This window comes from Meleagris gallopavo, chromosome 4 (assembly GCF_000146605.3).
Source record: "Meleagris gallopavo isolate NT-WF06-2002-E0010 breed Aviagen turkey brand Nicholas breeding stock chromosome 4, Turkey_5.1, whole genome shotgun sequence".
Taxonomy (NCBI): Eukaryota; Metazoa; Chordata; class Aves; order Galliformes; family Phasianidae; genus Meleagris; species Meleagris gallopavo.
The window spans coordinates 15,675,641-15,686,313 of NC_015014.2; the positions used below are offsets into that span (position 1 = coordinate 15,675,641).

The following is a 10,673-nucleotide window of genomic DNA, read 5'->3' on the forward strand; positions in this document are numbered from 1 at the left end:
AAAAAAAACACAAAAAAAGAGAAAGAAATATTACTGAATCTATGTTCTAAGTAAAGACAGCACTAAGAAAATTATGCACATCTGCATTTTATGAAGTAAAATGCTGAAGAAAAGTAGCAGCCAGCTTTTAACAGCCACCACAAAACAGCACAAAACTGAGTTCCAAAAACACCTCTGACTGAACATTACTTCTGGTCTTAAAATCTCAACTCTTTACAAAGATAGATAACAGTTGGACAAGGGGAAACAGTTTTAAGTTGAATGAAGGAAGATTCAGGTTGGATATCGGGGAAGTTCTTTACAGAGAGAGTGGTCAGGCACTGGAACAGGCTGCCCAGAGAGGTTGTGGATGCCCCGTCCCTGGAGGTGTTCAAGGCCAGATTGGATGGGGACCTGGGCAGCCTGGTCTAGTATTAGATATGGAGGTGGGTAGCCCCGCATGCAACAAGGGAGTTAGAGCTTTGTGATCCTTGAGATCCCTTCCAACCCAAGCCATTTTATGATTCAATGAAATCTGCTAGAAGCCTGCCAGCTTAGATGCCTCATAAGGAAAGACACTCACCTTCACACTCTCTGGTCCACTTGTTGCCATAGAATCCCTGTCCACAGGCAGAAATACAAATCTTGTTTTTCAGAAAGGTGTTGCTGTCACAGAGGTGGCAAAGACTGTCACTGTCACACTCCAAGCATCCATGAGGACAAGCTGCATTAGATACAATTAGACACAAAATGCAACCCTGAGACACAATTAAAACAGTGCAAATGCTGGTGTGCAGAGCTGTCCTCCAGGTCAAGATGCTAAACATCACTGTCTTACCAACTTGACAAAATCAAAGGGAATGGACAAACTGCTTAGATAAAATAGCTGTTGAGAAGTTCCTTCCTCATTTGACCAGCATTTTGCACTGACTACAGAGAACCTGACACAATCTTCCAGTTGGAAGACACATACTTTTAAGTTACTGTTCTATCAATTTGAATAAAAGTACTCCAAATATGTATTTATGACCTAGCTTCCTAACCCACAAATACAACTGAAACCTTTCTAACAATGTATTTTTAATACTGAGCTTCTATGGACAGTGTATCTACACGGTATTTCATTACTCCAGCATTAGACATATGTAAACACAGATGCAGCCTGTTATTTAATACTCAGGTTGACTGCATTATCTCAACAGTGAGCTAAGACAGCATCGAAGTGCTTCCTCTTCACTTCAGCCTTGCACAGTACACAGAACACAGCCTACAACTTTGGTTCCTCTCCATCACATCACACTCACTTTGCTTACCTATGCATTTTCGCTGTGCGTGGTCTGCATAATATCCCTTCCTACACTTATAAACACACTGAGTGTCCAAGAGGAAAAACGGAGCTTCACAAAGGCTGCACTCATTTGGTTGGTGACACTGAAGGCAATGCTGATCACACCCTAAAAAACACATGCAAGGAATGAATTCAGAATCCCCTTCCTGATTGTTTCCCATACTATAGTGTAAAGTCCCCAAGCACCACAGCTCCATGGTATGCAAGTGGTGGATAGCAGCAAGAGATGTGACATGTGAGCACATCTTCCATGTGCATCAGCTGGAGACAACAGGGCAACCCACTGGTAGAAGTGCTAAGTGGTAACATTCAAGAACTTACTCTGGCACGTGTCCGACTCCTTGTAGAAAGCTGTGGGGCACTGTTCCACACAAGCTCCTTCGTGGAGAACACTGCTCTCCATACACTGCAGGCAGTCGGTCCTCAAGGGGCCTTTACAAGCATTACAGCTCCAGTCACACTCTGGAAGAAAAAATGTCCACAGCCCTCTCTAGGTGAATAGTTCACTGTATACATAAACAGCCTAGCACAGTAAACTTAGTAAAATAAAAACTGTTAAAGATATACTAAAAACAAATAAACAAACAAACCCCTAACATGCTTAGTACTGATTCACTTACTACACAGGATACATATTTCTTCTTCCTCTCTTGAACCTAACATGTCCCAGCTATGTCAAATTCGTGTGAACTCAGCTCTCATTCAACATTAGCAGGGGGGTTGGATTAGATTTCCACAGGTCCCTTCCAAACCCTACAATTCTGTGATTCTGTAATTCAGACCTGCTATCACTGGCATAGGCTTCCTGCCCATAAAGCCTGACTAACACGTGAGTATAAATGCTCCTTCTCTGCAAACAATGTGTTTGTTGCTCACAATTATCCGCCCTCTTCACCAATCTCATCCTTTCATTTGACTGTGACCAAAAGAAAATGCAACTGTTGCCCCTCACTGTCCAAATACGTGACTGGAAAACAGAAAACCTCCAGATCAAGACAGGATCAGATCTGTCTTCAGATGCCCCTGCAAGTCTCTTCCCTTCAGTCTCTGTAACAGAGTCCCAAAGATACACCTGTGCCAAAGGGCTACTGGAGCTGCTAATATTACTGTTCGTATCTTGGTGGCACTGAAAGGGTCTTTATCAGTCATTAATGACAGATGCATTCAGGTAATGAGACAAACAGACAAGACGAATAGAGGGGAAACAAAGACTTACTGAAATGAGCCCACACAGCATGTCCATGGCAAAGACAAAAAAGGCATCCTGCCCCATTCCAACACATTCAACACTAGATAATGCTACCCCTTTGAACAACTGCAGTGTTAAAAGGATGATGTTACTTAGTTCAGGTAATTGAGAGAGCTAGTCAGAAATGAACACTAAGCACTCCTCTGTATTATATCATCACATGGTAGTGGTAGCACACAATAAAGCCACGTTATCCTCACTGATTTCCATTATGGAACACTCTCCTTGGAAGTTTTGGAAATCCTTCAAGCTATGTGTTTTTTAAATCACTCAAAATTCATTTTTTGCAGTCATTCAGTGACGCAGTATTTAATAAGACAGAAAGAAGCAGGTAAGTACACAAGGCCCTATAAGCACTCTAAAACAGATTTACACTGCTAAGCTTCCTCATTATTCAGCTGACCCATGACTAAATCAATTCCAGGCTCTGACCATTAAAAAGTTTGCCAGCTCACTTACTAAATCATTTACAAGAGAAGGATTTGCAATAATCTTGTTTTTCACTGAAAGGCTGGAAAATATGACTGATGACTGCTGAAAAAGAGGAAAAGTGTAAAAATCTCACAAGTTATCTGTCACTGAACAACTCTCCTCCCTCTACACATATTTTAAAGCAGGCTACCCTTCAGATCATGCTGCAATAACAGATTATTAGTCAAGCAACTCGCATTTTTTTTCTTTAAATCAGCATTACATTTTCACCTTTGCAAGTCTTGGTTGAAAAGTCCAGATAATACTGCTGAGCGCAGCTCTCATACTGGCATTCTCCAAATAAGAGGACCTTAGCTGGATCTCTGCAAGACGTACAGCCCGTAGCTGATTCACAGTTCAGGCACTGGCTGTTGCAAGCTGCGGAAAACCAAAGACAAAGACAATTACTCTAATTACTGGTGCACCAGCCAATTGTGCAAATAAAAGTGATATAAAACCTGCAGTCGCTCTACTCAAGGACTTCATTGGAGACACTAAAGAAGACTTCAGAATTCTTCCTTCTTATGTTCCTTCTCACACCCTTAAAAACACAAAATGCCTTCTTGCATTTGAAAAAGACTGTAATGCCTCCTTACAGAATCTTATGCTGCTTCTTTCTCTCTTCTGAGAAGATCAGGATAAAAGAATGTATGGGAACTGCTGAATCACTGAATCCTGAACCTCTGATTAATCACCTGAGGCAAGCACTGAGTCAGTCATGGGAGCACAGGTGAAGGCAATTCACCTGTGCAGCTGGAAGGGGTGGAGCCTGGCTGCACCTCTCCTAGACCCATTTAAGAGCTGACTACTTGGGGAAAGGATCTCTTCTGGAGATCCCTCCTCTGGAGTTTTGCTATAAGCCCAGGATGTAGGTAAGCTTTCTATCCTCTTTTTGTCATTATAATCTGCTTTGTCTAACTCTCCTGTTTATTTCATAATTATAACATCTTCATATTTACTGACTATACAAAAATAAATGTGTATTCAAATCCCCGGGGTAACTGTCTTCCCTAACTCTGTCATAGTCTCTTTTAAGCAAAATGTGCCTTACACAATTCCGGCCTTAACTCATAAATGCACAAATTTAGGGATCATAATGGACTACTAGAATCCAGTTTTTTAGCCCTGGTAGGACCAAAGGCCTTTTAAATTTTTCTTGCTGCTGCTTCCTTTTTGTTTGCATGGTTTAAAATTTTGGAGTTCTAGGGTGCAAATAAAATGATGGGGGGAAAAAAAAGTAATCAGGTTTACTGAATCCAGGACCAAAAGTCAGAGATTCAGATTACTTCAGCTCAGTCCTTCGATGTCCTTAGTCTAAACTTGTAAAAATCCATTTTCATTTGCTTTTAAATAAAATTAGACTTCTACAATCAACAAAAATTCCAAATACAGAAGTGTGAAAACTAAGATGTTTTTCTTCTCAAAACGAGACCTAGTGTTCTTCAGAATTACTTGTTTTATCTCAAAAATATCACCAGAAGTCTCTATCTTATTGTGATGCAAATGAATTTCCAACAAAATGTTTATCTGAAGAATCTAGTAACAATTTTCAGTGACTCCGATACCAGTTCCATTTCACCTAACATACAAATAATACGTGGAATATTTACTATTTGTCCAATGCTATGTAAAGACAACTATTGAAAGTACAGCAAAATACGCAACGAGGTCAAAATGTTTAGAAAGTAGGTTTCCCAAGAAGGTATGCCAGAACAGTAAGCAAAAGTGTTTCCAAAAGCAATTCTGTCTGTTAGCTGTATCATCACAACTCTAACTGCTTTTTTTACTAAATCCAAAAATAACTTTCAAAATTTAGCACTGCTCTGCGGACAGATAATTAAAAGCATCTTAAGAACACACATGAATGCACTCAGCACCTCTCTGAACTTCAGTACTAACACAAGTTTCTCAATAGTGTGGGGTGACTAAAATAAACTTTGAAGAGGGACCAAACTTCCTCTGCTGAACTGCCGACCTCTGATTAAATAACTTTCATTACCTCTGAGTGGCAGTTGCTCAGGAGCCTGATATCCAGACAGTTGATATCTACATGGCTTATAAGCAGTACTTCACTTGAAAAGGCATGAGTGACACTTGGAATGAAAAAAATCCAGTGCACCAACACACTTTGCCTTGAGTCTCCTGCCACAGTGAATACATACACTTCTCAAAAAGCCATTTGTAAATGAAGAGATTAGACATGGCACATAGTAGCTGACCTTGCGTGCAAAAATCTATTTGCATTTGAGCTACTGAACCAAATTCAGGAAGGGCAAGTCCTTAAAAACATTCCATTTCTACCAAGAAGTCCTAACGGAAGAGGGTAAGTAGGTTCTCATTAGAAAAGGCCATTCTGGTATAGTCAGCAATAAAAGAATCCATGCAGGAAAGAACAGTGAACATGCTGTAGAGTTTTTAGGAAACTAGCCAGGACAGTGAGATTCTCATGATGCGTTTTCTATTCTTTTTCTAATTCCTTTCCCTTTTTTTAACTTCCATTATTATTATTCTAGAGTCTTTTTAAGTCAACTAAAGAATGGTACAAACTCTTCCAGTTATTTCTTTGAACTCATGCAAGACATCTGCATTTTCACTGGTAAGCTGGAAATGATAGTTTCAAGAGAGTTGTGTATTTCAACAAAAAGCAGGTAAAGCTGACAAACGTATCAGCTTCTTCCTATAGGACCTCATCAGTAAAGAAATGTCATCTAGATGGGATGACAGTGGTACATATATTAACTGCAGTGCAACACAGTTATTCTATCACAAATCAGGGTAACTTAAATCAGGGTAATACAGGCAACAAATTTAAGTGTTCAGGTTCAGATCAACCAAGTCCTTTAAATGCTCATTCATTTTTAGGTATGCATATTATAATGGTTCAATTCAAGTGAGGGTTTTAATATATACATTTTTAATGTCTCTGGGCCATAATTTTGGCATTTTGAAACAAGTCCAATAATTATGTGAGGAATAACTCAATTGATATCAAGGTCAAAGTAAACACAGAACAATAGAAGGAAAGAGAGGCCCTGAGAGATTAACAAGGGATAGCATGAGTAGAATGAAATATTACTAGACTTAACAACAGATCAATCGTATCAAATAATCAGAAGGCGAAAATATCATAGCTCTACTAAGTCAGCTGGGAATTGCCTAAAAACTGTACTTTGTTCTACTGAGGTTTCACACGTGGGGAAAAATGTGGCAGAAATGCTCAGGTTGTATTACAGCTTCCACAGCAGATACTGGCAGTAAGGAGTGGAAGCAGTCTAAGAATTAATAAAACTCTTCTAAACTTTCAAGTTTTCACAAAGCACACAATCTACCTGCATGTTTAGCCCCTTCTCTATGTACCACTTAGATGATTTCACAAGAAAGCCAATGCAAGCTCTACTGCAGATTCTTACTATGGGACCCCAAATCCTCCTGTCTTTGAAGCCAATAACAAAACTGCAACAGTTCAAATTCAAACCACGCTGTAAAACCACGCTGTAGGCTCTGTTTCTAAGGCAGCTAATCGTTTCTGTCAACTCACATTACATTTTTAGGCACTCGAAACTTTCCTTCTCCTGGCAATAGGAACAGTAAATGAAGAAGCAAGAAAAGATGTGTCAGTGAAAACACTGTGAAAAGCACATATGGCTTGGAGGGAGACACTCACGTTTGCAGGTCTGGCTCTCATCCTTGTAGTATCCTGGAGAACAGACTGTAACGCACATGTTGGTGTGGGACAGAACCAGGCTGGTATTGCAGGAGGAGCAGGAAAGAGGACCACTACCTCTGCAGGTTTTACATGAAGGATGACATCCTGCAGGGACAGGAAGAGCAAATGTTTCTATTCAAGCAAAAATAGATTTTCAAGACAATTCCAAAGTGTTTAGCAGCTGTATTCTTAGAGATTCAGTGCCAAAAGTCTCTATCAAAGCTTACTGGTGCTCAAGGCTCAGGTGCAGAACCACAAGCATCCCATCTTGTGAAACATGGCTTAAATAGATTCAGTTAAGCTCTCTCATTTCTCTCTCTTTTTACCCATTCCTTTTTACTTCAATCTTCCCTTCCCCTTAAGAAGAACCCTACAAGACCTGGCCAAGAAGTATCTATCAGAAAACAGCAAGGATAGGGAAAACAAGTGTCAGTACCCCTTCTCATGCTATCTCTCAACTATTTTCACGTCAGACACTCCTGAGCCCAAAGTACACTGTCTGTTTAGAATCCCCCCTGACAGAACCACCAAGTGCTTTTCTAACAGCTTTACTCATCTCTGAAGATTTATATCCACCTCTTCAATAGGAATTGCACCAGCTACAATCTATTTCAAGAGCCAACACTAAAAGAGAGTTAACAGTCCATATCACAGAATCACAGGAGTTGGAAGGAACTTCAAAAGATCACAAACTCTCCTGTTCCAGTGCTCTGTCACCCTTATCACACAGAAGATCTTCTGCATGTTAATAGGGAACTTCCTAAACACAAGTTTTAGGCTGTTCCTCCTGTCCTATTACTACACAGCACCAAGAAGAGCCTGGCCCCACCCATTCATCTCTCACCTCCCTTCAGATATCCATGCATTCTCTCTGTATTTCATTAACGACTTTGTAGGCCTCCATCACATTCCTTTCTCCTAAGGTCTCCCATTTTCCAAGTTGAAGAACTTGAGTCTGCTTGGTTGTTCACTGTACAAAAGACATTTGTTGTCCCCTTCCAGCTTTCCTCCCTTCCACTTTGAGAAGGGCAGAACTGCTCACAGCATGCAGCACCGATAGTCAGCAGTAGAACAAGTTCTTTTGCTTTCCTTTCATAGTAGGTCCTAACAGTTTATTTGATTTTGCAATATTGCTGAACACTGAGACAACATTTGCACAGATTTCAAGATTAGAGCAAAGATGCCATCATTTTGTACATGAGTCTAGAATCAGTTATCTTTGCATCAATGCAACTGCCCACATCAAACTTCCACCTCTTGCTGCATTGACCAGACCCAGTTTTACACGGCCCTTCTGCTTTACAGCCAACAAATCCACTGTCTGTCTCATGTAAGAAAGTACATTACAACCATTCTTTTTCCCTGCATTTTTGAAGAGATATTTTTTTGCCACATCTCTTGTTTATCTTCCCTGTTTTGTTTATTCTCTTTCTGCTTCTTAGTTTGGCTTAGAGTTTTAAAAAACCACAGCAGAGGCCAATAGATCCTACCAATTTCTTGAAAGGGGATACAAACACAAAAAATTGTTAGTCTATTTTATTTCTTGATACACCTTTACCTGAAGAATGATGTCATCATTACACCTATCAGGCCAAATTAATCACAAGCAAGAGCAGGCAAAGGAATCAGAGAAATGACTGCACTACATCATGATGGAGATCTTAAATGCTAGACAAACTGTAATATAAGCTTTGACACAGTCTGAATAATGTAAAACTTCTTTTAAATGAAACCTTTATAGCAAAAGGAAGAAATATTATCCCTAGGCTTAAATTTCTAGGAAGGTAAAATATCTCTCTCAGGGGTCTTTTCTATTAAATGACACTGAATATATTTCATAAGTCTCTGAGATTTCATTTGTCAAAAACCAAGTAAATAGACAGCTCCCAGTATGCTTGAGAATAGCTTCAAAACATTAATCATGAGCAGTCAGTCTGGATTAGAAAATCTTACTTCCTGTAAAAGGTGCAGTTTCGGCACCTACATCTTAATTCTAATGCGCAGAATTTCTTGTTTAATTTTCTTCTCTTAAAATAAACTGCAGTACTCTTTGCTTTGTGTAGGATGTTTTAACATGTCTCCATTGGCCACATAACAAAAGCAGCCTACTTAGTTCTAAGAGCTCAGGAATGGTAAAGCAGCTCAGACACAGTGTAGAACAACATGAAAACCGAAGGAAATACTCAGATAATAAAGAAACAGAGAAACAGAAGGCTGGATAACAAAATATTTTGGTGCTCCTTCCCCTATACAGATGAAAAGCTGAGTCTACCATACCAGCCTACCTGTGAAGTTAAATGGCTTTAGAACATCCTAGAGACTTTTGGACCATTACTGTAGCAAGACAAAAACTGAAAGATTATAAACGTGGAAGGGGATGATACTCCGCTTTAGGTAGCAGACTTCCTGAGAAGTTCCTACCATCAAGAGTTCTATTTTCTGAGCAGAATTTGCACGGTACTTCGTGGAACACACACTGAAAGCATTTTCAGTGTCTGCATCCTGTAACAGTGCAGGTACACAAACTGGAGACCTGGTAACAGGCATATGGAATATCTCTGTTTTAAATTATCCCTAATTATATTTAAGTAGCTCACTCATTCACAGAATCGACCTCAGGGTAGCCATCTCTAAACAGAACATTGTGCACTGTCATTCTATTCCCTGTGCCACCACCTTTGGGAGGTAGGATTTCCCACATAGACAGAAAATCTGCCCCTCACCTCCTCCTCACAAATACAGCCCTACCTGCTACTCATTATAATCACGTTGTAATAGTTGGATAAGTCCCACTAGCCTCAGCATGTGCTCAAGACAGTGGAGCACTGTGGATAAAACAATATGTCACAAGGATCTCTGCCATCCTGCTGCTACTTGAGGTTTCTACAGGGACTACTCACGTTTGCAGGCGCCGCTCTCCGTGTAGTACCCCGCCGGACAGTCAGGAACGCAGTGATCCCCTAGGAGCAAGTGACGGGCGTTCTGGCACTTGAGACAGAGGCTGCCAGTGTCCCACAGGTTGGCCACACACTGACGGCACAAAGGATGGCAGTCTAAAGGAAGCAGGAGATAACGGATACTGTCATCACAAGTGGACACAACAGAGCTGCTACTGGGGAACACTGCCAACAACTCAAGGAAGGCATTACAGACAAAATTTTCAGAGCCTCTTACCTCTTAACTGGTACACAAGGGCAAGATGTTGAGCACTGCACTCCCTAATGTCCCCAGTCTATTCCTCAAGCTCTCAGCAATGTGTTTTCCCAAAGCGAAAACACTGCGATGCTCAGGAAGAGCACATGATGGGGATGAGGGCAAGAGGAGAAGAATGCTGCTTGAATGTGGCAATTTCTGATTGCTCTCCTTTTAAACATGCACTCCCGGATGTTTGCAAGAGAGGGGATCAGAAGCTATCACATTCATCCTGTGCTCTTCCTGAGCATCATGATGTCTTCACTCCTCCTCAGAATTTCTCTGCATCTCTCCTGTCCTATTCCAGCACATTCCATTCCATTTGCCCTTAAGTGAGCATGAGAAAGCTTTGTACCAAAGCCAGTGCAAAGGTCTTTGTTTCTCCCAAGCCCTTCTCTGATTTTAGGTGCTTCTACCAATGGATTCACCTTTAACAAACACCTCCTTTTTGAAGAACAAAGAGCACAACCTGTACAGCTGTACAATCTTCTCCAGTGGTTAGTTCCTCCTGTTCAGATCTTCCCACACAAATGAGACATCCATACCCTGAAGAGGCCACGGCAGACCTCAAAGCCAACAGCAGCATTTAGAGTTCATATGAGAGAGCCTCTAAACCTTTACCTTTTCCTCTTTTTTTCCCAGCAGCACATGAACTCATGTCTCCTGACCTTTCCCTGAACCTAGGCACATCAAAAGATTTTATAACAAACCTTTTGTATACACAATGG

General features: G+C 40.7%; 1 protein-coding gene across 2 annotated transcripts; it reads right to left on the reverse strand.

Moving 5' to 3' along the window:
• Window positions 1-527: 527 nt before the first annotated feature.
• Window positions 528-9,955, reverse strand: LOC104910579 (extracellular matrix protein FRAS1-like). Of its 2 annotated transcripts, XM_019614554.2 has the most exons (6): window positions 9,654-9,955; window positions 6,712-6,858; window positions 3,279-3,425; window positions 1,649-1,789; window positions 1,293-1,433; window positions 528-703 (listed from the first exon to the last, which is right to left on the reverse strand). In XM_019614554.2, exons 2-6 carry the CDS (start codon window positions 6,767-6,769, stop codon window positions 543-545), a joined length of 648 nt encoding a protein of 215 aa, XP_019470099.1. In that variant the 5' UTR covers window positions 6,770-6,858; window positions 9,654-9,955; the 3' UTR covers window positions 528-542. The 2 variants fall into 2 exon arrangements, with proteins under 2 accessions (XP_019470099.1, XP_019470100.1); XM_019614555.1 differs by lacking the exons at window positions 6,712-6,858; window positions 9,654-9,955 and adding an exon at window positions 3,506-3,670.
• Window positions 9,956-10,673: the final 718 nt, after the last annotated feature.

Excerpts from the sequence above, each read along its gene's own strand:
- LOC104910579 (XM_019614554.2), bottom strand. The coding sequence starts at position 6,769 with ATGTGCGTTACAGTCTGTTCTCCAGGATACTACAAGGATGAGAGCCAG. Across the intron at positions 1,434-1,648 it reads GGAGTCGGACACGTGCCAGA|GGTGTGATCAGCATTGCCTT; the intron begins GTAAGTTCTTGA and ends TGTGTTTTTTAG. Across the intron at positions 704-1,292 it reads CGCACAGCGAAAATGCATAG|CTTGTCCTCATGGATGCTTG; the intron begins GTAAGCAAAGTG and ends TATCTAATGCAG.